Here is a 25,178-nt window from a genome sequence, read left to right as displayed (position 1 = left end):
TGGGGCCAACAGCAGATATTTAAGACTTCTGCAACTTAATCCTGAGCTATAAATATAGAAGCCGCTCAGTCGCTCCTTACTGACTGGCTTTCTTCTCTTTTGCATCCAGGTTGCAAAGTCCACTCTCACCATGTCTGACACTGAGGAAGTGTAAGTCAATCCACATTTTCATTCAGGAATTAAAAACTCTGAACCTTCTGATGAGCAGTTTGACAGATTAATCTTAACTCACTGTCCACACACAACAAAGATTCAACAGCATCTCTGTTGAGACTTGTGTTCTTCAAATGAAAGATCTGGAAGAAGCTACCAAGTGGACCTTGAATTAGGATTATTTTGTCAAACTACTGTATTCATGGTCAAACAGGAATTTTCATGCTATATTTTGATGATTTGTTTAAAGTCTACATCAGAATTTCTCTCCCTTTCTCTTGCAGTGAACAGGGTAAGTAGCACCATTTTCCTCATTTAAAACAATAAAATCCACAGAAATTAGGTCCAGGTACAGCCCGGAGTTCCATGCTAAATCCCAGTATACTTTCTGAATCTTGCCTAACTGACTTTCCATCCCCTGTAGAGGATTATTTGCACTGGACAAATTCATACGTTTGCAGGTTTGGCTTGACTCCTCCAGATTCAAGTTGTGCAATAATGCTCTCTCTGTTAAGCAAATCTGCACATGTATTATTCTCCCCCTGTCGCATGGTTGCAGGCACCAGAGCTGGCATCAGGGCAGTGTCAAAGACACGGTGTGAAGTCAAAATTTAAACTTCTAAAATGTTAAATTGCACAAGTCTGCACTGACCTGTTGGCAACAAGTCCTGCAACTCTGCATGACCATCTGCAACTGAACAGTCCTCCTGAGCTGAACACTCAGGATAAAAGGAAAAGTGACATTCAGGAAGTTTGATGCCACTTTGACGTCACGCCTGCGAGCTCTGCTCAGCCCAGGAGGACTGTGTTGTGTATGCTTAGCATGGATCCCCAGTGTACCCACATTTTGTATTCTGTCAAAAATGGGTACAAACGGGATCTTTTGATAATGTTCTTCTGCTCCTTTCTTTCTCGGACGGACGTGAAGAATACGATGGTAAGACGCAGCCTGCAGACTCCGGATGATAAATCTCATGTCATTGATACTAATTTGTCAGTCACTTTTGAAAATGTGTGTTGTTACTTCCACATGTACTTTCTGTGGCATGCTGGTTAACACTAACATTATCTGAGGTATATGAGAAGACACAGGTTAAACAAGTAGACTGCGTCAGGATAGAGTTTGTCTCTTTCTGTCTTCCACCACACCGACTTGCAGTGCAGGTATTTCCAGGAACTGATCACATTTCATCCATCAATGACTGAACATCAATGATTGACCTTTTCCCTCCTGTAACTGCTTGCTGTCTCACCTGCTTTAGCACCATCCGGTGGCAGTTCCCCCAAACTGCCCCGTCATGAACCTCCTCATATCTCACATCTCCCCCTCTCATGCACTCACCCAACCACCTCTTTCCCCCTTTCCATTTCTCCTGCTTCCATTAACCCTCTCACTGCCCTTCCTCTCCCCTCGTGACTCGCTGCATGTTGTGTAGTTGTAGAAGAGGAGATAGTAGAGGAAGTAGAGGTGGCCCCTGAGGCGGCCCCTGAGCCAGAGGCAGAACCAGAGCCAGAGCCAGAACCAGAACCAGAACCAGAACCAGTGGTAGAACCAGAGCCAGAACCACAGCCTGAACCTGAGGTTGAAGGTATGTGGCATGGAGGGGGGAGGGGGTATTCTATCATCCTTTCCCAGGCGACAGGTGCGCTCCACGGGCTATAGCCAGCCAGACAGACCCCACTAATCCTGATCCGCACACATGTTCACCATGTCTGCTAATGCTAACGCTACCTTCCTTTCACCTCTGGACAAAGTCAAAGACGGCCCATTCATGCAGCACTCAAAGGAAGCGAGATGGGATGTGATTACTTTCAATAGAAAATAAACATATGTTGATATGTTGAGATGATCCTACCCAAAACATCTTACAGTCACTGTTTGATGGATATTTGAAAGCCAATATTTTTGCTCTGAAGTTCATGGTTTAGGCTGACATAAAGAGCCAGTGTCTGGCCCCATATCAGGGTTAGCTTTTCTGCTGTTAAAGATATTTTCAAATTTTCATTTATCAAACATTCTTTATGAAAAAGTGAGACATGTTTTTCAGGGAGGAGTCTGAGGCAAATTGGCATTTACAACTTCAATGGACAGTAAAAACTTAAATTATCTCAACAACTCCATAGATATATCTGAGCTAACACATTAGCATGTAGCACAAAACAGTAAATTAGCAGCAATACTACAGTATTAATCCAAAGTTTATATAATTTTCATTCTGAAAACTGTCGATTCACAACGCAAAATAAACAATTTATGCTTATTTAACAAATTTACAAGTACTACTTAATTAGCAACTTAGCTTGATTTGCTGCATGCTAAAATGTTAGCAATCACAGTGGACAAAGTGTTTATTTTAGGCCTTAAATTCTAAAAAATCTGGCCTCTTTTATCAGCCTAACCCTGCTTTTACTACTGTACCACATGTACTCTGTGTACTAGTATTAGTTCTAGGGCTTTGGCGTACATGGTTGCTTTTTCATTATTTTGATATCTGATGAAGGTAAACATCAGATTACATACATGTCTTAAACTGCTTCTGTAAAGCTAAGCATGAAAATACATTTTCAGTAAAAAGAAGAGAAAAAGATGGCGTCTTCATCTTTTTCAAAATTTGCGTAATGGATATCACCGTCCCATTTTATACTACGCTAACATGCTGGTGGGAAAGTCATCCAAGTCAGAGTTGCATTCACATGCTAATTGCTAAAAAATTGAAAAAGGAGCTTTGCTTTTGATTTCATGCTATTAAATTTATGATTTATGATTAATATATATCATAATGACCAAATCTGCCCTGACTCTCCAGCTTCCACGTTTTACTTTGACGTTTCTGAGATGTCCGCTGGCATGTGAATGCAGGGATAAATGTTAAAGAGGTCACACTTTGTTGAGCTGCTTGAAGCTGAAACTGCAACTTCTGCAAACCAAGAATTTATCATCGGTTCTCAAATACTGGCCTTTATTCACTGTTGTTTGTGGCCGTCTTATATTAGAGGCAGGCTTTTATTTGCTTTATTTTGACGTATTTGAGTGAGGCGCGTCCCTTTTTTTCCAAACGCTTCCAGTTTGTAGTTCATATTTTGATTTTTTAATTACTGTTAGGCCAACGTGAAGAACAAAGTGCTGTTACAGTACGTGACTGCGGCACAGAGGAACCCTGAATTTATCATGTTAGTACAGGTGATCCCTCCATGTTTTTACCTCACATCTGTCAGCGACCTGCCTTCATTTGTCCGTGCTGTCCGTAAACATTTCAGACTGGGCTGGTATTTGAGAATTCACAGTAAATAAAATTCCTCTTCATCTCTAAGTGAGTCAGTAGAAGGTTGGCTGCCATGGCTTCGTAGCTCCACTGTGTTTAGCCGATTGTTTGTACAGTTTGCTGCTTAGTTGCTTGCTAATGCTGTTGTCTATTCTGCTTTTGTTTTGGATGCTTGCTGCATGCAGAGGCCGTTGAAGAGGAAGGTATGTTGATTTAAAAACTTCTGACCAATCTGAAATTCTGGTTTTGGGAGGACCACAGTGTCCAGGTCTGACGTCTGTACTCGGGGAACGCCTGCTTTTCACAAAATGTCTGTCCAAATTTTACCTGTCGTTCAAAATCCAGGAGCGCTGCCCAATTGGCACTGAGATTGAATTCAGAAGGAAAGAAATGCTCGTTGAACGAGCTTTGAAACAAATTCTTCTAGTGGAGAAAAAGGGTGAAAGAATATGAAATGCTAACACGTGCTTCTCTGCACAGCGAACCCACCGTTACTCTCTTGCTATGTCATCCGTCATCTGCATGGCATGGAGCCGCCAGAATCTGGGTTCAAACAAAAGAAAGAAATGGAAAAAATGACTTTGTCTTGTTTGTATAAAACTGATTTTGGGGTCAAGCCAAAAAAACCAAAAGAAAACACGGCACACGTTGTACGTCCAGCACATACGAAAGGCAACGATACCAACGACTTCTCAGAGCAAAGAGAAAGAGAAGCACTGAAGCTGAAGAGACGTGACGCGACACCGTGTTAACCGTTCAGATTTACTGTAGCTGCACTCACAGCAACATGTTCTCCATAATCTCCTGCTGAAACCTGTTTGGTTCCATTTCTACTATGTGCAGTTTTCATTTGTTTGCTCTTATTCACCTGTTGTCCTAACTCTAACTTAAACACTGATAAACAAGGACGCCATCTTAATCTAATGTGTCACATAGAGCCAAAACCATACAGTTTAATCCTTGTCATGCCTGAGAGAAATGAAATAATCTGCCTTGTTTCTAACCCGATGACATGTACTTGTCCCCTCTTCATTTCCTAACCTGCAGAGGAGAAGCCAAAGTTCAAGTAAGTTTCCTTCTCATGTCATCAAACTCCAAATCATTCTGTAGACTGAATCTGAGCCGCTGGGCCGAAAAGAGAAAAGAAACACATTAAAAACACGTTACGATGAGTTACGGCAGTGAACTCAACACCCAAACGCTCTCTCCTGTAGGCCCAGCGCCCCCAAGATCCCTGATGGTGAGAAAGTGGACTTTGATGTAAGCAGACCTGACGTGACGACGTGAAGGATTTCGGCTGACGTTGAGAGTTTCTGTTTGGCTGAGCGTCGTCTTGTGTGCTTCTGCCCTGCAGGACATCCAGAAGAAACGTCAGAACAAGGATCTGATCGAGCTGCAGGCCCTGATCGATGCTCACTTTGAGTGCAGGAAGAAGGAGGAGGAAGAGCTGATCGCCCTCAAGGACAGGATTGTGAGTTAGCGCTGAGTTTCCCGCCTTTTTGCAATGCTATGCTAAGCTATCAGAGGTTCATTTTTACTGTATAGACATGAAGGAGGTCTCACCCGGTGACTTAACGTGTGTGGACTGAAGTGAGCGACGCTGCGTTTGCTGCTGTGCTGCAGGAGAAGCGTCGTGCTGAGAGGGCCGAGCAGCAGAGGGTCCGTGCTGAGAAGGAGAAGGAGCGCCAGGCCAGACGTGAGGTTGGTGCTTTAACCCTCAGTCCATCGGGAGCTCCGCTTTAACCCCGAAGCATCCTCAGTCTGCTCGGCTCGAGGTCTCACTCTGACGTGTTTGTGTGAACCAGGAGGAGAGGCGGATCAGGGAGGAGGCTGACGCCAAGAAGAAGGCGGAGGAGGAGGCCAAGAAGAAGTCGGCTCTCTCCAGCATGGGCTCCAACTACAGCAGCCACCTGCAGAGGGTCAGTGCACACTGATGCTGTCCACACCAACATTTACATTTACTTAAGTACCACACGTACAATTCTGAGGTACTTCTCTTGGAATTTCTTTAATGCTACTTTATAGCTGGACTATATTTTATGTAAATATTGTACTTTTTACTTTAGCGGTAGTTATTTGTACTTTGCAGAGTACACCTCCAAAAACCTATAATGATCCAATAACGAAGTAATAATGAGTAATGAGTATTTTTACTCTTATACTTTAAGTACATTTTGCTGATAATACCGACATACTTTTACTTGTAACAGAGTATTTTTGAATTGTTGTGTTGCCACTCAGTGGTAGAAGTACAACAGTCTGAAAATACACAATTGCAGGTAGAAACTCAGAAATCTCAAAGTAAAAGTACTCACGATGCAAACTGGCTCCTTTCACAGTGTTGTATTACTTAAGAATATTACATTATTCTGGTTTCACCACTAAATACATTTAAGGTCATTTTAATGTTGTAGTTCATCGATGCGGAGCCACTTTTACGTAGTTTGTATACTACTGGGTATATTAGTAGTACTGCTTCATAACCTATTAGCATATCATGTTTTATGTAAGTAACTAATGAGTATAAGTGCCAAATAAATGAAGTGCAGGGGGAGTAGAAGTAGTATAAAATGGAAATACTCGAGTACAACTATGTCAAAATTGTACTTAGATGCAGTACTGTGTGGTAAGTGACTGTACTTCAGTAAAGACGTGAGTACGTGTTGGTGAATATCTGTTGACTGCGTCTGTACGTCCGTCCTGAACAGGCCGACCAGAAGAGAGGAGGCAAGAAAGAGACTGAGAGAGAGAAGAAGAAGAAGATCCTGGCCGCCAGACGCAAGGCGCTGAACATCGACCACCTGAACGAGGACAAGCTGAAGTACGCCGCACACGCGCACCACGCACACACACACACACACACACACGCACACACACGCACACACACACACCTCAGGACTCCATCGCTCTGTCGTGGTGTTTGACTGACCTCGTGTTTCCTGCAGGGATAAGATCAAAGAGCTGCATGAATGGATGGTCCAGCTGGAGTCTGAGAAGTTCGACCACATGGAGAGACTGAAGAGGCAGAAGTACGAGGTGAGGCCTCCTGCTGAGACCTTCACTGTCAGAGCCTCTCAGACTTAACGTTAACGCCTCACACTCGCTGAGAAGACGGCTCCCATGTCTGATAGAAGATAAAATACGACGGGTTTAAATATATCAGATAACTTGAGTCATGGCTCAGAGAAGTCTGAAGAACTCTCTCTCTCTCTCTTCTGCTTGTTTTTATGCACTTTAACAGGTTGCAGATATTTAGTGAAACATTATGACATGAAAACAGGAGCAAATCCTCCAGATGATAAAGCTGAATTTAAGTTTTTTGTTACGATCTTTGAAATCTTCCTGGATCGATAAAACACATTTAAATGAGCTTTTTATGGGGGTTTTTACAATTGAAGCACAGGGTTACGTGAGTCGTGGAGGTTAATTGGTGGATTATTTAAGCAGAAAGGTCGTCACAACTAATAAATCAGATCCAGTTTGAATGATTAAAACCCTTTTTGATCAGTGCATTCAAACTCAATCCTCAATCAGCACAGACCCAAATCTCTTCACATTTCTGCAACCAAAACTTGAAAACTGTCGATTACAGAACTTTTACATTTCTGGTTATAATATTTATTAATTCATTCTTCAGTCAGATTGTTCCTGATTGAATAGTTTTAAAATATAGTTTATATATGATTATTAAACTCCCCTGAACATCGTAGTTCATCCTTTAGATAAATTACACCGACAACACCTTTCTCAGCCGGTACCAGCTACATGTTGTTGTTGATGATGATGATGATGATGATGATGATGATGATGATGATGATGATGATGATGATGATGATGGTGGTGGTGGTGGTGTCCTGAGGCGACGTCCAGCTGAGAGTTTCTCTGGATCTGAACCCTGGATGTGATCTTTGATTCTCTCTCTAGGTTACAACCCTGCGTAAGAGAGTTGAGGAGCTCAGTAAATTGTAAGTAGAGCTGAGCAGGTGTTTGCCTGCTGGCTTCAGGTTAGCTGCATGTTAGCATGAAGGAAGGTCAGAACCAGAGCGCCCCCCGCTGGCCGAGAGAGGAGACGACGCACCACCAGAAAATCAAAATAAGAACAAAGACAGAAGAGTTTGTTTCCAAAAGTGACAAATTCAGGATTCAGCTGTGACGTTAAAATTCAGGATCTGAATTCATTTAGTGCTTTAAAAACTAGATGTACCTCAGTCTGACAGATGTCTCACAGATGTCTCACAGATGTCTCACAGATGTCTCACTGTCTTTTATTGATAAGAGTAAGAAAATCAAATGAATGCTGAGTCAGCAGTCACAAAACTGGACATGAGCCCATTAGACCACCTTTCATCCTTTCCGGTGGTCCAATGGTGTTTTAGTAGCTGTCATTCGATTAGTCGTCATCTTTGGGATCAAACTCTTCAGCTGGAAGCAGATAAAGTGGAGATGAAGGTGGTGTTGGGTGACCGAGCTCCTCCACATCCTCTCCTGCTCTGGATGTCAGTCTGAGCATCGCAGAGCTTCGGTCAGGTGTGTGAGCGAGCGGTCCAGCAGGTAAGTCAGTGGAGGTTTCAGAGGCGGAGCCCGTTCAGGAGGGCGGAGGGAAGGCCTTCTCCTCGGAGGTAAACGTGCTCAGGTGTGTGTTAAAGCTGCCGCTGTGTCGTTTTTCAGGTGCTCACGTTCAGGAACCGCATTGACGAGTTACAGAAGCAGTAAGTACTGTCAGCGCTGCGTTCACTGACACCCCAGCTGATGTCTGTGTGATCCCTTCCCTCAGCCGGACATAACTGCTCCCGAGCCGTCGGGACAGTTCATGTCAGTTTATGGCAGAAAACAGCTGCCTCTCCTTTAATGGAAGGAGAATATGGGCAAGGCAGTGTTTTTCATGCTGGAGATTCTGGCATTACCAAATTTCAGTATGAACACTTTCTCAAATATTTTTGTCATTTTTTTGTATTTGATGAGACAAAAAAAAGCCATAAACACACCAAATCCTCACTAACACCAGCCGTGAGCCTCCAGGCCCAAACCAAAGTCAACATGGAGGGAGAGGACGGCTTCTGTCCACCTCACAGCTCAGACATGTTGTGGTCGAGTCTTTGTCCAAATATATGAGACAGCAGCAGTTTGTCTTCAGGACCGTGACGCCATCGGCTTTGGGAACAATAAGTTCCTTCAGCAGGTTGAAGTTTAATTTAGAATAAATAAATAAAAACAGACTCAAAGTTACAATAATTTACTTTTGTTTTTGGGAAAAAGCCAAAACCATTTTAAAGGCTTTACAGGCGAGCTAACCAGCTAATAGCAGCAGGCTAATTTGGCTAGATTGATCATGGAGTCAGCTAGGCTAAACAGCTCTGTTAGCCAGTCAGCTAGGCTAACTAGCTATGTTAGCCAGTCAGCTAGGCTAACTAGCTAACGTAGAAAACTTGAATTGTTTCCATTTGATGAAGAAGTCAGGAGCCAGTTTTCATGATGTTAGCATTTGTCTTTGACCTCTTCTGTTTCTCTACGTCAGTCTAACTTAACTCACCTGAATTATTTGTGTTTTCACGAGGAGGTTCTCTGATGTTCTCTGAAAAAGGATGGATGAGACATGCGCTGGCCCCACAGCCAGATTTTAATATGAACAATTCATTTTTGTCCTTCTGAAAAGTCGTTTTCAGCAAACATAGAAACCAAAGTCACGGGAACATCAGTGAAAGTTATGATGTGAAGCAGTTCATCCTTTTTCAGACTGACGGTCGTCCTCCTCAAACTGACCCGTTCACTCACTGTGTGTGAATGCGACAGTAAAGGTGTTCATGGCAGGTTAGAGGCTGTCGGACTCAGCCGTGATTGAGTCTGTGCAGGTAAGTGCTGCATGAGCTCGTGTTTGACTTCAGTCTGAACTTGCAGAGTGTCGTCTCCAGGCTGCTTTCTGCGTTCATTAGCATTTTATTGATTTATGTAATTGAGTGTTTTTCTTTTGAAAAAGAACATTTTCTGAAAGAATTTCTGACGACACGCTAACAGACGGCTTTGCCGGAGGGAAACACCTGCCTTTGAGCAAGGCACTGAACCAGACAGGCTATCGCTAGAGGAGACTCAGAAGTCCACAGCAAAGAGTTCTGACGTGTTTCTGTCCTTTTTGTTTCACATTACAGCAGCAAGAAGGGAGCCAGAAAAGTCAGGAAGTAAAGTGGCTCGACTCGCCGCCGCTCAGAAACCAAACCGCCATCGTCTCAAACGCACGCCTGATGAAACAACGCACACGGTGGCGAAGGTCATAGCTCAGAAGAATCCAGTAATGCTGAGGTTTACTTTGCAGTTATCAAACCACGTCCTGACACTTGCAACCAGGAGCCTTTAGCCGCTGTTCTATAGGAATAAAAGCTGCCGTCATGCTTCCTGACCCTCCACTGTTTGGTTCTCAGTGTTTTTGTAAATAAAGTGTGACTCTTCAAGCCATGTCTGTAGATCTGTTCTCATTCACAAGTCAATAAAGTTCAGTGTTTTTAGCCGTGTAATTTTAAAGTCCTTTGTTCAACGCTGTTCTCCACCTGCAGAGTTTAACTGACTTTTATTGACGTGGTCAGCAGGATACGGAGGCTCTGCATTTTCACCAGCGACCACAAAGTCTCAGTATGTTTTCATCCAAGCGCAGACAGAACGGAACATCTTTCTACCGTTCAAGGCATCGCCGTTCATTGATTTGTCACCGTGCAGCAGTTTGACTGTGAAGCTGAAGCTCCTTCAGGCCACGCACACACAGAACGATGGGAGACACATGTTTACACTGGAATAGAAATGAATAAAAAATAAAACTGTATAAGGCTTCTTATGTGCATGTAAGCCTGTATGTCTAAAGTTCTAAAGGACAGAAAGGACAGAAAGGCTGCTCGTGGACAGAAAAGGGGAAAATAAGGGGAAAGTTTCAGAGTATTATTACATTATTATCTTTGGAAAAATACACGTCTGGAGAAAACAAAGTGTAATGGAAGAGTTTGGTGCAGAAAGGTCCTTCATGGGCTGATGTGCCACATGTCTTCATGAAGGTTTGAACCACCTGATTGAGGGAACAGGAAACAGGTGTGGCTGTTGATTGTGATCACCTGTGTGCAGGTGCAGGTCTATAAAGCCCAGCAGAGCTCAGTGTGACAGAAACCTCTGAACACTGAGCAGTGATGCTTTCATGTGGGACCAGACTTCAGGCGTCCACGAACACAGATGCTTGATTTCTTAGTGAATGAAGCGTCTCAGTGAGGCGTCCCACAGTGATTCTCCAGAAAGGCCTTTTCCTCTGCAGACGTTCTGTCAGGTCACAGGAGGAAGAGCGTCGACAGAAATCATAAGATTAATGATTCCAGCTGGTTTCAGGGTCCTGGTGTTGTGAATATTAGCTTCCAGTCACATGAGCCAAGTTTCTGTCCAACTGGAGCTGAAATTTTAACCACAGAAAATGCTTATCAAGCCATCCATCACTGTCATTTTGGGGATTTTCAGGGTTTGTTTGGGTTTTTTTAGTTGGATGCAAACACACTTACTCTCATGGTTTACTGGGACTTTGGAAAGGATCGAGTCCTTAATGTCAGTGACACAAAATGTTTTTCCTACTGTGAAAAAGCTTTAAAAAGCTCAGATGAGAACTTCAACAGAGAATATTTATTTATGTTCCTAAAAATATTCATGTGGGTCGAGTTTAAAAATTCCTTAGAACAAGTTTTAGAATCAGTAAAAACACTGAAAGTGTGATTCAACAGGAGCCTCGTGTCCAATAAACAGGATTACATGTGAATATATGGTGAAACTGTGTTCACGTTTGGTTTCATCAGAACAGAAGCTTTGACAGACGTTGTGCACAAAAACCTGCAGTTCTCCGAGCAAACACACGATGGCGCTGCTGCTCTTTGAGGGAGCTTCCGGCTGAACGTTCTGCGTTTGTTCAGCAGCTTGTTTAATAAAAATCACACTTTTACATCCACAGTGTTCAAAGAGAAAAAGATCTGAGAGCTGAAGGTGTTTTATTAAGATTTAATGAGACGATTATCAAAATGTTAAATGAAATAATGTTAAAATTAACCTGTTCAGTTCCTTCACTCAGTTTAAATGAAGGTTTAAGCTCAAATTGCTGTTTTTAAAAGCAAGATACTAAACATATGAAAAAAAAGTCAATTAACACACATAATTTAACAATTATAATGTGTATTAAAGCAGACGGGCCTGACTTTTAAAAATGCATAGCTGCCATTAAATGTTTAGAAAGTTTCTAGTTATTAAATATCTCATGTTCAATTAAAATGAACTTTATATTTAAAAGTTTTTTGCATTTTACAAAATATTAAATGTTTCCTTCTTGTTGCTTTCCCCACAGAAATGTGTTCCCATTATCCTGAATTAAAAATAAAAGATCTTAATTATCCATTGGCCTTAAGAGCAAAATAAATCAAATCCAATTAGTTCTGAGCAAGTTTTACATCAAAGACAAAGAAATGAAAAAGCCGAGTCGTGTTTTTATGTATAAATAAGCAGGTTCATTTATTTTCATTAGACTCACTCAGTTTTCAGATGTATAAATATAAAGTTTAACATTTTCACAACAAACAAAAGCACATACAGACAGAAACATTAAATACATAATTAATACTTTCAGTTGGAACAATCGGCTCTTATTTACATCATATGTACAGAAACATAAAAGTGGTCCTCCGCTGCAGTGGATGAAAACGGCAAATGATTTTTTTTTTTTTTTTTTTTCAGTTTGATTTGGACAGGAAGGAGGTCTGAACCGAAGTCACCATGATACTCGCACAGTTGTATTTGTGTGGCTGAGCTGTTATTTATTACTTCTTTATTGGCATCTTTCTGAAATATTGCAGGATTACTGCAGTTCTGTCTGTCCTGAGGGAACCGAACAGCCGGGGCGTTTAGGACTTCAGATGGACGAACGTGGAGGAATGTAAATGGATGAGTTGTGTCGGCCTCCGTCCTTCATCAAATAGAATAAAACACCGAAAGGAAGAAAAATCCATCTGAACGACTCAGCTGAGCCTTAAAATACTTTTCCATAACTTAAAACAAAATAAAAATACAGCAAGAACTGAACTGATCTCTATTTGTCAGTAAACCTCTTAAATGTCGCAAAAACCACATTTCCCAGCATTCCCGTGGTTTTATCTAGATCTAAAATTTACTCCTCTTATTCTAACAGCAGGAAAGGGAATCTGGGGGTAAAATATGGAAGATCATTCCTGCCAGGAAGATAAATTAAATGTCTGGGAATCAACTTTTCATTCACCATCGTGCAATTCCGACTTTCTATCTGCTAATTATGATTTAGAACAATTATTATTTGTCTCTGATGCACTTTTAATTTTTTTATTGCTTATTTTAAAGCAACAGAATTAAGACTGAATTAAGATTAAGGTAGAAATTGTGATACAATATTGTTGTTATAAAAAATTCTTAACTCAAGGTTTCCAGGGCTTTCAGCTGTACCACATGGTCTTCATCAGTGCATGGATTTTGCTCAGAACCTATAAAAATCTATAAAATTTGATATAAAACATCAAATCCATCCAATGATGAAAGCGGAGCGTTCAGTAAAAAGCTTCTTTCATATTCTTTTGTTTTGTTTTTGGCAGGAATGAGCTTCCGTACTTCAGCTTCAGTGTGTGGATCTGTGATGTCTGACTGGACGCTATGACAGGGTGGTAAAGTCCCAGCTGTGAGGGTCTATAGGACTTGATAGATCAGGTTGGGGTCCTGGCTGGCAGTCGGGGAGGGGATCTGGACGGGCCCCGGTGCCGCTGCCTCGCCGGCTGGGTCCGTTGGCGGGGACCCAGGGCCGTCGGCGGCCGGCAGCAGGCTGCTGTTGTCTGTGGAGATCCGCTCCACGATGCTGGACAGACAGTCCAGACTGGAGACCACCGAGCTCCGGTCACTCTTCAGACCGCCTGCAGGACCGAAAAACAGCACAATTAACCACTGAAATATGATCGTTTCTACATGAAAGACAAGAGAGAACAAAGTCACAGCACAAAGCATCTTTATTTTCCTGCTTGTGTCTCCCATGTTTGTGGTTTTGAAGGTTTTTTTTTAATCCATTTGTTTGATTTTTATTTATAAATTGTGGATTTACTGTAAATAAAAATATGAACCTTATTATAAAAGTGCTGCGTTTATCTCCGGATTTATTTCATTTATTTCAGTAAAATGTGCCAAAAGCTGAATGAGTCCAGATTTAACAACTGACATCATTTAACATTAAAATAATACTTTCAGTGAAGTCTGGTCTTCTTCAGCACAGCGTTCATTTTAATCTTCTTAAAATGTGTTTGTTTCATCCAAACGCCTCCTCTCTCCACCTCAAATGTTTGACTTTATTGTTTTATTGGCCTCATTAGTCTGTTTTCTCCTGCTGTCTTTGTTTCACTTCCAGGTGTGAATAAAGTCATTTCTTGTCTTAATGAGCTGCCTAATTGGCCTGTTAGCAGCTAATAATCGGCGGTTTTATTAAAGTCCTGACAGGTTTCTCACCGTTTGGAGTCTCGGAGAAGTAAGAGCTGCTTTCATAACTTCCTCTTCTGTTGGACTGACAGGTCGGGCCGTTGAAGTCCGTCTGCGGGGAGGAAGAGGAGTTAAACCATGAACCTCTGAGCTTTTAGAGTTTTAGAGGAAAACAGAAGCCTGAATGTGTCAGAAAATATCCCCCAAAAAAACGGACGAAAAATGCAAACTAGGCCAACATTTACAACACAGTGAAAAATGCAGAATTACGACAGATAAAGATCATTTTCTATTTTAAATGAAATGTTTTGGACTTTTTCCTGAAATGTCTGAATCACTGCAGTTCAACGAAAATGAAATTCTGTCATCAAATAAACTGATCACAAAATTAACTGACAGAAAAAAAGTTCGTTAAAGTAAAAACCGTGTTTGATCTCAGTTCCTCTGCTCAGCCATGAATGAGGCGCTTTTACGCGTAAAAATCAGACTGACTCTCTGAACATTTCCCTTTTATATATTCAGGACAGAACTGATCAGACTAAACACGAACATTCAGTTTTCAGTAACAGCCGCTGCGCCGACAAACGACGACGAGAAACGGAAACTTTGCATTTGAACTTTGTTTTTTCATTTTTCTTTCGAGCCTAAATCACAGAATTATAAAGTCAGGATGAGGCGCAGCGCAGGTCTGAGCCTTCAGACTCAAAATCACTGAGAACCAACCGCGAAAATAAAAGAAAATAATCCATTTAGACAAAGAATTTAAAGACAAGTTTCATGACGCGTGGAGATGTTCAACTCAACATTTGAGCAGCAGTGACTGTCAACCATGAGTTCAACGCACTCTTCATGGATTCAATCTGACATAACGAATAAAAATCTAATGAAACAATTACAAAGTTTTCTGAGTGTTGAGTGGAAACATTGGTCCGCGCGTAAAGACGCACGGCAGAAGCTCAGAAGCGCAACACAGCGCGCAGACAGTCTCCTCCCACTGACCCCCCTCCTTCACACCTGTCAGGCCCTGAACTCACCATGCCGTCGGAGCAGTTGGAGCGGGGGCTGGAGGCGTCTGAGTCCCCGCTGTAGTGCTCCAGCACCGGGTAGAAGCCGTCGTCCTGCCCCCCGCGCAGCAGCGCCTGCAGGGACTCGATGTAGCTGATGGCGTTGCGCAGGATCTCCACCTTGGGCAGCCGCTGGTTGGGGTTGGCTGTCGTGCAGCGCTTCAGGGTCTCGAAGGCGTCGTTGACTTTGCTGAGCCTCCGGCGCTCCCGCAGCGTGGCCGCCTTCCGCCTGTCCGCGTTGGTGGTCTTCCTCTTGCAGGCCTTGCAGGCCCAGAGCAGGCAGCGGCCCGCCTGGTGGTGCCCGCTGGGGGCGCGGACGTGCTCGTCGTCCTCCACCTCGGCGTGGTGATGGAGGTGCAGCAGGGATGACGGAGAGGACGAGGAGGAGGAGGAAGGGGAGGGTGAGGATGAAGAGGAGGAGTCGTCCGGCTTCAGTAGGCCCACATGGACCAGCCGCGGGTCCAGGTCCTCAAAGAAGTGCATGTCGCTGGTGTTGAAGCAGGGGTCGTCGTAGAAGTCATCGGCGGCAGGGATGGGGAAAGAGATATCCGACAGCTCCATGATTCAGTCCCAAACACAGAGGAGAGGAGGAGGAGGAGAAATCCAGTGAGACAGAAACGTCTCCAGGCCAAAAACAAGAAGAAGAAGAAAGAAAGAAGGAAGGAAGAAATGAGAAGTGAGAGGAGGGAAACTCAGGAGCAGTTTCAGTGATGTGGGGGAATGTAGAGTCCTGTCACAAACTGTTCTGACCTCTCAGCTGCTGACCTGGATCCTCTTATACCTGGGACGACCGCGGGGGGGGCGGGGTCAGGGTGACGATGACCATTGAGGCCTGACCAATCACTTGGCAGCAGGAGGGGTTTACAGCTTCACGGTAATTAGTGTACAATTACCCCTAACAGAGCAGTAAGAGCAGGATAATATACTGCTGCACACACACACCGCAGAGAAGTATGAAGTTTACAAATCCTGGAATATTTCCCTCTCTCCGTTTGTCTTTTACATTTTCTTTATGTTCTTCTGTGCGTCAGGCTTTTTATTCTGATGTATTTTAATGTAAGACACACTGAGTTCTCATGCAATGAAGTGTGGCGTTTAAATAAAGTCGTCTTGCAGCCTGGAACCAGTTGATAAAAGAGTAAAAATACGAGAGAAGTGAAAAATGTAATCTAATCTGATTTAAAGGCCCAATGAATGAAGAATGAAGAGAAGAGAGGCTGAATTAAAGGCATTAAAGGCATTATATAGAATAAAACCCAAACAATAAATTCCAAATACGGCTCAAATAAAAGCCAGTCTGATGAATAAAAAAGAAGGAAACTTCTCATTTATTTAAATCTATTAATTTTTTTTATTTTTTTTTAATCAAAGCAGAAAACTGTGGAAAAAAAAGAGAAATGTGAGTCATGTTGGTTTTTATTTCAGCAGTTCAGATGATAAAAGTGATCAAAATTAATCCAAAGGAATCTGAAGACAGCTGGTCGTATTCATTTGTTTTTTCATTCAGCTGTGACTTCTGACCTTTGACCTGCTCACTACTGTTTGTTGATGTGGAGCTGAAGCGGCTTCAGGTCTGATGAGTGAAAATTAAAAAAATAAATAAATAATAATAATAATAATAATAATAATAATAATAATAATAATAACTAAAAGAAAAAAAAAAGTAGTTTTAAATTGTCTTTGTTTCATTTCGTGGAGGTGAAACTAATCGTGAGATGCGTCGCGTCCAAAAAGCGCAGAAAAGCCTCCACAGCTCACATTTCACGTCCACTGACACCGTTTTTAAAGAGTGTAAATACTGCATGAAAGTGTGAACTCAGTAATCAAGTTAAATGTCATTGAGCTTATTTATAGACGGAGATTCACTGACCTCCTCCTCCTCCTCCTCCTCCTCCTCCTCCTCTCCTCCCAGCTGTCTTCACTGCGCCGACTCCATCCACAAACACCAAAATGCACATTTATTATTTCCAGAAAACGTGCCGCGGTTTGTGGTCACTGCAGTGCACCTGAGCTGCAGCTGGAGGGCGCCGCAGAGCGCGTCCTGCAGCTCACTGTCCCTCCTGTCTGCAGCCCTGCGCGGGCCCGTTTGACCTGAGCTTAGTCTTGCAGGCTGTGAATTAACTACCCATCAACCTCTGCCAGTCAAGTGTGACAGATGGTTAGAAGCTGGACTCTGGATGCTTTAAGAGTTGGAGGAAATATTCAAACCCTCCACTCAAAGGATTATCACTATCACTCCAAAAATGATTGACAGGTCTTTTAATACAGGAACTAAGCCGCGACAACAACTAAATACAAGCTGTTAATGTTTTTTGCTGCTATTAAAGATTTGTTAAGTTTAATGTTTCTAAACTCCGGTGAAACGCTCTTAAACTTCAAAAAAACGTTCACTCGAGAAGTCAAAGTCTAGAATTATGCTCCATCTGTAAATTTACCTAAAATCTGAATGAGCCTTTAAATTGACTACATTTGACAAATCTCATTTTTCAAATATGAAACCAGACTTCTGATGCTGAAAAAAAAAATCTAACTTTATTTCAAAAGATTTAACAGGATTTTTGAACAAACCTTCAAACTTAACTTGCAGAGCTTAAAACAAAGTCTTAGATCAAAAATCTGTTGTATCTTACAAATGTTGGAAGTCATTATCTGAAGTTCCAAACTGTATTAGATAATGACAAAACAAACCAAATTTGTGTCTTAAAGAATCACAAAAAAACAACATCAGCAGTAAATATCTGCAAACAAACAATTTCATACAACTACTAAACACATCATGGCTTCTCCTTCACTGTCGAGCTTCGCCTCACGAAACAAGAACACACGATTAAATACTGAATTCACAGTGAATAAATAATAAATATAAAACTACATTTATATTTTGGAATACACAAGCTCACAAACAGAGAAGCAGAGGACTGATAGGAAACAGAAATACACACATATACACACATGTAGCAGCTGGCATCGTGTACATTTAGGAAACATTCATAGTTTTTAAAAAATATTCAGTCCACCAAAAACTACACTCCTGTAGTTCCACACAGAGCTGCTTACTGAACATCAACACTCAAAATGTGTCTGTAGATGCAAAAATTATCGGCTGGGCTCCCAAAAGATTTGTGCATTTAGAAAACTTAGTTTGAATTCCTCAAAGGACGAAAATATAAATGTGATAAATATAATATAAATGGAACTCACGACATGAGCTTTTGGATTCAGTCCAACATTTCATGCTGTACTTTGTTTATTGTACGAGATGCTAACAGCAGTTAGCGCTTGGAGCTATTTGTTAAGTCCTTTCAGTAATTGTTCGCTTTCAAGATACAAACTGTAAATGAGACGGCGTTGGCGTGTTGGATGGTGGATTTTTTTCCTTTGATGGAGAAGCTTTCAGTCTCGTGCTAAGCTACTCTAAACATGGCCTCGACAGCGTTTACCTTCTTCTCACTTCCCTGTTTATCAAAAAGTGTTTCTCCAATTACAAAAACTTTTCTATTGTTCACAAACATACTACATGAATGACCTGAACAGGTCACAACTTGATAGCTAGCGGTCAGTTTTAGATGCGACATCAATGAGGAGCAGATTAAAGTATTAAATGGATCACTTGTGGAGAAATGTAGAAGATAGCTTTGGAGTTGTTTGAGGTACTTTTTTCTTAAGGTGGAGCTCCTGGCAAAACAGAGAAAACACATGAAAACAAAAATCATACAACATGTATAGCTTTCGAGCTGTTCTAAGGTCCCTTCTTTCTCTTCGATAGAGCTAAGCTAGCAGTTTCCACTTCACTGCATTAAGTCTTTATGCTAAGCTAGCTAAGCTAAGGTAAAACACAGCCTGGATGGCATCAATCATGAAATGCAAATATAAATCAGACAACTGTGGGGCTCCTTAAAGGTCTTTTTTCTCTTTTCATGGAGCTAAGCTAGCAGTTTACTTCTTCCCATCTTTGTGCTAAGCTAGGTTGCACAGGGTATGTCCTGGACGTATCTCTGTACAGGAGGAGGAGAGATGACGCTAATGTCTATTATGAGGAAACGTAACTTTTGTTGTCAGTAGAAACATACAGAAATGTGAATCATGTCCTCATCGATCGAGACTTCTGCGACTGATCGATCATCTGGTCAGCTCTTCCTGCAGCTCGTTCAGGAGGTACTCCCCGAACCCCCCGGTTCGGTCATTGGTGCAGCCCACCCGGCCGGCGCTGGTGAGCAGGTCTCCCAACAGTTTGAGGCGGTCCATCCGCGGCGTCAGGAAGTGCCTTGTCACAACGCTGGCAGCGTGCGGGTCTCCGTTGTTGCGAGCCAGCTGGTTCAACTCAACCAGGACGCCAACTTCCTCCTTCAGCTGGAGCAGCAGGAGCTGCAGAGCCGGTGACACTGCGCAGACGCCATCGCAGCCCGGCTTCTGACAACAAAGTCATGTAAACATCATGAGAGGCAGTAATTCGTTTTCTGACCAATAAACTACAGCAAAGCCACCAACAGCAGAACTTGACCCGCTAGTGGCAGGATGGTGAGATCGCTCTGCTCCTCATTTTTACCTGGTTTTAAAATGGGATCTGTGTCCGAACGGCAGGAAGGACGCACGCTAATGGAAGGTGTAACTGTGTTCGTTGTTCCCTTCAGCACTTTCATTTAGTGGCAGCCTCTCGGGGACGATTGCAGACTTCAACTCGTGTTTTTCATTTAAGAGCTTCATCAGGAGTCAGGTGTCTCATATAACTTAGAAAACTTTTATATCACAGTGCTGATTGCCAGACTGCCTTTAAACTTGGCACTCAAATTAATTTGACCCACTTTTGAAGCTGCGTTTCTCACTGATTGAGTTTCCTCAGAATGGAAGTCCTTCATGAGGTGCTCATGGTTTTTTGTGTCCACGTTATATTTGGAGCAGTAAACATGCACTTGGCCTACTTACTTAATAAACGAGGGATAGTTCAGCCTTTTTGAAGGGGGGCTGTATGAGGTACGCTGTATTATCTACAGTGGATGGAGGTCAGAGTGCCATCAGGTGCAGGTGTAGGTGGAAGGAGGCAGCAGCAGAAGCAGGCCAACCTAAAATGATCTATCACTTCAGATATCCAACTGTGGACAAACCCTCCAGGCACTGGTCCAGACCACTGCTAAATAAGTCACATAGACACTCGCTGAAGAGCTCAACCATCAGGTGATACAGCACCGAGTCCCTCCAAATAAATGAGATGACTTAACAAACGGTCAGTAAAGAAATGCAGTTACTACAGAAGTGTCCCCTTTCTTTCTCCAACCCCCAACCCCCAACCCTGAGCCCTAACTTTCTGTAAAAGTTCTTGAGCATTTCGTTGCTCTTTTAATCACTATTTTTTTATTTTCTCATTCTTGTTGTCTCTTCCCAAACCGCTGATCTGTGGCGTGATACAGAATACAGAAGTTTTACTGTCATACACTTCAACTGGCCGTGATTGGTTAGGTAGGCCTTCTCTAGGGTTGCTGCTGACCCTGTTCATTGTAGTACATCAGTGGTACACAAACAAAATCACCCTCAACCCACAGAAACCACGTCAAACTGAAGCGAGCGCTAACGGCCTCGTCGAGGTAAACGCCACTTGAGAGGCGGATAACAAGGTCTCCCAAACTGCTGCTGACTGTTCCTCGGCCTCAGTCCTGAAACGATTTTACACGACTCGTAAACCCGGGCCTGCGGTCGGAGGCCATGCTGTGACGCGCCAACGCCACTGCCGCCGATGCCATCGGCCATCTGGAAACGCCATCAGCGCCACCGTCCCTCTGCCGCAGCATTAATCTCGCCAATTTTCCGGAACTCAGGGAGGGAAATGTACACCCCGACCGGCTTTAGGCCAGAGCCGGGGGCAGGTCTCCAGGGGTTTAACCTCCCTCCCTCCTCCTCCAGCCTCTCGGTATCTTAACCCCCCGCATGCCCCCGTGCTGCGGCTAACGGCCGCCCAAATGAAGAGCTTGGTTCCAAACGGAGATCTCTGCCATGAGGGGAAGAGAAACACAGAGAGACACCTGCTCTGACAAAATGAAGGATCGCACAGGAGGACAAATAAATCCTCTGTGGGGGGAACGCTCTGCTGGCAGAGTAAAACGAGAACGCTGTTACAGACTGAAGCTTCTCTGTCTCACAGATAAAGTTCAGATCATAAATTCAGATTCAAAATGGATCCACAAATCAAGTCTTCATACCGGATCATCCAAACGCCCCTCAGGACCCAGGAGGAGCTGCCTTCAGCCGCCCTCCCCCGCACGCTGGAGGGGCTTCGGACAACAAATGCTCTTGAACGTGACCTCTGGCTGACTTCTGCCTGACAGCCAAGGAAAGTCACAAAGTGCATCTACTCGAGTACTGCGTGTACTTCTACCTCTACTGCAGAGGGAATTATGGTACTTTTTACTTTACTCCATTCATCTGAAAGCAGGAAGTACTCGTTACTTTTCAGTGTAAGATTTTACACACAGAACATGTTAACCTTTATATATATGATACGTACATACGAGCAGTATATGAAGTACTTCAAATGAGCTCCAAGTACAATAATACAGTCAGTAAAAGGAGCCATTCTGCATAATTCTGCATGTACTTTTCATACGTAACAATCACATTTTACCAATAATATCTGTTTTTGAATGCAGGACTTTTACTTGTGACAAAGTATTTTTACATTGTGTTACTGCAACTTTGACACAAGTGAAGGATCTGAATACTGTGTTTGCAGTGTGCTTCAGCATAAAAGCGAAAAACAGTCGTAAAGAATAACAGTAAAAGATAATAAAGGTGAAAAATGTCGGTTTCACCTGCACGTCTTTGCCGCAGTAGCTGCCCCCTCTCTCGGTCAGGTAGCCCAGCATGGCCTCGGCCTCCTGCTCCTGCTTCAGCGCCTCCTGGTGGAAGAACGAAGCGACACGGGGCAGAGCGACGTCGTCCCGCTCAAACACACTGGCCTGCAGGAGATAAAACAAAGCCTGTACGCTGAAATACACTCAGGGAGGATGTCCGTGAAGAAGACCTCACCAGGACGCTGTTAAAGAGCCGGAAGAACTGAGAACTGTTGACTAAAAATCTGCTTTCATACACGTAAACCAGGGCTGGACCAAACATGGCGCCTCCTCAGACACTGTGATGACGGAACACATTAAAACAGCTTTTCTGCCCCCTGAGACAGTTTAATAAATGTAAAACCTTCTTCATTTAAAAGAATAAAACAGAAAGAATGATGATGAAGGAGGAGTTCTATCGTCTTCATCAACATCTCTTCTGTTGGTGGGAACAATGCTCTCTGTTCTGCTGCCTCACTGACAGTGATGGAAAGTACTTTTACTCAAGTACTGTTTCAAGGTACTTGATTATTTCCATTTATGCTACTATGCTCCTACATTTACACTTACCTGACAGCTTTAGTTACTTTACACGAGAGAATCTGTGAGTTGTTGAATTCTCTTCTCACATGGTTTTGTTTCTGTTTGAGGCTCAAAGACTTTAAATTATTCAACTTTGTCAGAAGTAAGTATTATCAACAGTATGCACTGAAAGTACTACATGTCAAAGTACTCAGGTAGCAGTAAAGTGTTTCCTGTCCTGTGCTTTAGTGACTAAAGCTGTCAGACAAATGTCAAGGAGTAAAAAGTACAATATTTACCTCTGAGAGTGGAGTAGAAGTATAAAGATGCATAAAATTGAAATACTCAAGTAAAAGTACAAGTAGTTGAGTAAATGAAGCTACTTCGTTACTTCCCAGCCCGTGTTCTGTCCCTGTCCAGCTCCTCTCTGTCAGCAGCAGTGGCTCCATGCTCGTGTCTCCTACCAGCGCCTGCAGCCGGTACGCTCCGTCCCACAGCAGGCTGCTCACCCCGCACAGAGCCTCCTCCACGGCGGCCTGCAGGTTGAGTCTGGCCCGGCTGCCCGCGGAGCTCCGGTGCGTCCTGCACAGCGGGAGGCTGCTCTTCAGCCTCTTTCCTGCGGGCTCAGCCATGTCTCCGCCCGGTACCAGCCTGATCCAGAGGGACGGACGGACCGCTGATGACCGCGGGCTCTTACTGGTAAACGCGTCTGGTTCCAGCCGACCTGGACCGACAACAGAGGATAAATTTAGCCTGCAAGGATCAACTGTTTCCCGGTCAGCTGCTCAAGTTCATCCGGTGCGTTTGAACTGCAGCCACGGAGACAACAGAAGTTATATAACAGAATTAAAATCATATGAACATGAGAGCAGACTGAGTGAGGAGCAGAGGTGGAGTCAGTCCACATTGAAAACATTTCCCTTCAGTGGATTTCATTCAACTTTGAACGTTTTCACACCCTCACATCCTAATTAGCCCTGAATTAATGAATTGATGGTCCACTGCAGCAGAAATGTCAGTACAGTTAGAGTAAAAGACAAGAATATAAATAAAAGTACCAAACGACAATGTAGAAGTACTCACAGAAAAGTTGTGCAGTCTGAAGGGGTTCAGGCCCCTCTGAAGGGTCACCAGATCAGTCTGAGGGGTCATCAAATGATTTCTGAGAGAGGAAAGAAGAAAAATGTTCTGATACACAAATCTGACTTTATTTTTCCCAAATGCTTCTTTTTCTATGTGAAATATTAATAATTGTAATAAGAGAACAATCCATCAAGACATCAGAAAATCAACCACAGCAGTAATGAACAAAAATAAGTTACAGCAACAACTTTGAATAAAACCATCATCAGGCCAAAAGTCAGGCCAGATTTAAAAAAAAAAAAAAAAAAAAAAAAAAAAAAAAAAAGTGTTTTCTGAGGCATTTGAAGGTGGAGACAAAGTTTTCTGAACGTCACTGCGCTGCAAAATAACGATACTCAGTACAGGATAGTGAAGGTGTGAGTGGGAGCTGTCAGCTGTGAGCAGCAGGTGAAGATGTCAAACATCACGTCAAACTACATTCGCTCATATCACAGGTTTCATTAACTTGTCTGAATCCCTGATATTAACCTGAGAAGGTCCAGTTTAAGTGATCACACTGAAGCATGCTGGGAAACAGATCGCAGGTCATGTCGTCACTGTTCAGCTGACCATCATTAGTCGTCTCCTCTCAGTGTGTCCTGGTTCACAGTCGACCCCCTGCTTCTCCCTCCTCTCCCGTTTCAGCTCGACTCCTGAGTGACGGGAGGGACTGGCGGCTCCCCGGGGGGTCAGCTGGTCTCAGTCCAGATGAGACCGGGGTCAACAGATCCCCTGAACCCCAGACACCGCAGTAATCACCTGGGCTGGACCTTCGCGTAACAGATTACAGGCACGCTGCAGGAGGTCAGGCAGCTTCACCAGGTGATGCTGCACAGCAGGAGGTCTGACCGAGGTCCAACCGAGGTCCAACACAGGTCCAACACAGGTCCAACAGAAGTCCAACAGAGGTCCAACAGAGGCCCAACAGAAGTCCAACAGAGGTCCAACAGAGGTCCAACAGAGGTCCAACAGAAGTCCAACAGAGGTCCAACAGAAGTCCAACAGAGGTCCAACAGAGGTCCAACAGAAGTCCAACAGAGGTCCAACAGAGGTCCAACAGAGGCCCAACAGAGGTCCAACAGAAGTCCAACAGAGGTCCAACAGAGGTCCAACAGAAGTCCAACAGAAGTCCAACAGAGGTCCAACAGAAGTCCAACAGAGGTCCAACAGAGGCCCAACAGAGGTCCAACAGAGGTCCAACAGAAGTCCAACAGAGGTCCAACAGAGGCCCAACAGAGGTCCAACAGAGGTCCAACAGAAGTCCAACAGAGGTCCAACAGAGGCCCAACAGAGGTCCAACAGAAGTCCAACAGAGGTCCAACAGAGGTCCAGGATTTTATGTCCAAGATATAGAAAAAGTGACACCAACTTTAACTGTCTCTGAGTAGTTCATCAGTTCCACCAAAGAGACACATCTCCTTAAACTTCTTACTTCTTAAAACTTCTTCTTCTTCTTCTTCTTCTTCTTCTTCTTCTTCTTCTTCTTCTTCTTCATGGTTTGTATCTGGTCCTACAGCTGAGCTTCAGGTTGATTCATGGTCCTGTGGAGGGCTGCCATTATTACGACCCCCACATGCTGCTACATGCTGATACACACACACACACACACACACACACACACACACACACACACACACACACACACACAGCTCTCTGTGTGTTGGACGTTGCAGCTGTCAACAGACACTCAGAGCTCCACTCAGACACTGTGTGTGTGTGTGTGTGTGTGTGTGTGCGTGTGTGCGTGT

General features: G+C 43.4%; 3 protein-coding genes across 3 annotated transcripts; 1 reads left to right on the top strand and 2 right to left on the bottom strand.

The window, feature by feature from the left end:
• Positions 1–1,016: 1,016 nt before the first annotated feature.
• tnnt3a (troponin T type 3a (skeletal, fast)) lies at positions 1,017–9,694 on the top strand. Its single transcript, XM_076732410.1, has 12 exons — positions 1,017–1,020; positions 1,590–1,742; positions 3,602–3,619; positions 4,464–4,482; positions 4,631–4,676; positions 4,771–4,887; positions 5,040–5,117; positions 5,222–5,335; positions 6,125–6,237; positions 6,362–6,452; positions 7,341–7,381; positions 9,560–9,694. Exons 1-12 carry the CDS (start codon positions 1,017–1,019, stop codon positions 9,591–9,593), a joined length of 828 nt encoding a protein of 275 aa, XP_076588525.1. The 3' UTR covers positions 9,594–9,694.
• Positions 9,695–12,008: 2,314 nt separating this feature from the next.
• myod1 (myogenic differentiation 1) lies at positions 12,009–15,724 on the bottom strand. Its single transcript, XM_076733764.1, has 3 exons — positions 14,936–15,724; positions 13,932–14,013; positions 12,009–13,348 (listed from the first exon to the last, which is right to left on the bottom strand). The coding sequence occupies exons 1-3, from the start codon at positions 15,524–15,526 to the stop codon at positions 13,128–13,130; spliced, it is 894 nt and encodes a 297-aa protein (XP_076589879.1). The 5' UTR covers positions 15,527–15,724; the 3' UTR covers positions 12,009–13,127.
• A 1,757-nt stretch (positions 15,725–17,481) lies between these two features.
• On the bottom strand, positions 17,482–23,085 carry LOC143322522 (ferritin light chain). The gene is made up of 3 exons (XM_076733763.1): positions 22,773–23,085; positions 21,766–21,912; positions 17,482–19,375 (listed from the first exon to the last, which is right to left on the bottom strand). The coding sequence occupies exons 1-3, from the start codon at positions 22,938–22,940 to the stop codon at positions 19,085–19,087; spliced, it is 606 nt and encodes a 201-aa protein (XP_076589878.1). The 5' UTR covers positions 22,941–23,085; the 3' UTR covers positions 17,482–19,084.
• Positions 23,086–25,178: the final 2,093 nt, after the last annotated feature.

This window comes from Chaetodon auriga, chromosome 6, assembly GCF_051107435.1.
Source record: "Chaetodon auriga isolate fChaAug3 chromosome 6, fChaAug3.hap1, whole genome shotgun sequence".
NCBI lineage: Eukaryota > Metazoa > Chordata > Actinopteri > Chaetodontiformes > Chaetodontidae > Chaetodon > Chaetodon auriga.
This window is presented reverse-complemented; position numbering and strand designations above follow the sequence as displayed.

Coding starts and splice junctions, on each gene's coding strand:
- LOC143322522 (XM_076733763.1), bottom strand. CDS start 22,940: ATGGCTGAGCCCGCAGGAAAGAGGCTGAAGAGCAGCCTCCCGCTGTGC. Junction 21,913..22,772: donor CGTACCGGCTGCAGGCGCTG/GTAGGAGACACG, acceptor TATCTCCTGCAG/GCCAGTGTGTTTGAGCGGGA. Junction 19,376..21,765: donor ACTGCGGCAAAGACGTGCAG/GTGAAACCGACA, acceptor CTTTGTTGTCAG/AAGCCGGGCTGCGATGGCGT.
- tnnt3a (XM_076732410.1), top strand. Junction 4,677..4,770: donor GTGAGAAAGTGGACTTTGAT/GTAAGCAGACCT, acceptor TCTGCCCTGCAG/GACATCCAGAAGAAACGTCA. Junction 7,382..9,559: donor GTTGAGGAGCTCAGTAAATT/GTAAGTAGAGCT, acceptor TTCACATTACAG/CAGCAAGAAGGGAGCCAGAA.
- myod1 (XM_076733764.1), bottom strand. CDS start 15,526: ATGGAGCTGTCGGATATCTCTTTCCCCATCCCTGCCGCCGATGACTTC. Junction 14,014..14,935: donor CCAACTGCTCCGACGGCATG/GTGAGTTCAGGG, acceptor TCCTCCCCGCAG/ACGGACTTCAACGGCCCGAC. Junction 13,349..13,931: donor CTTCTCCGAGACTCCAAACG/GTGAGAAACCTG, acceptor TCGGTCCTGCAG/GCGGTCTGAAGAGTGACCGG.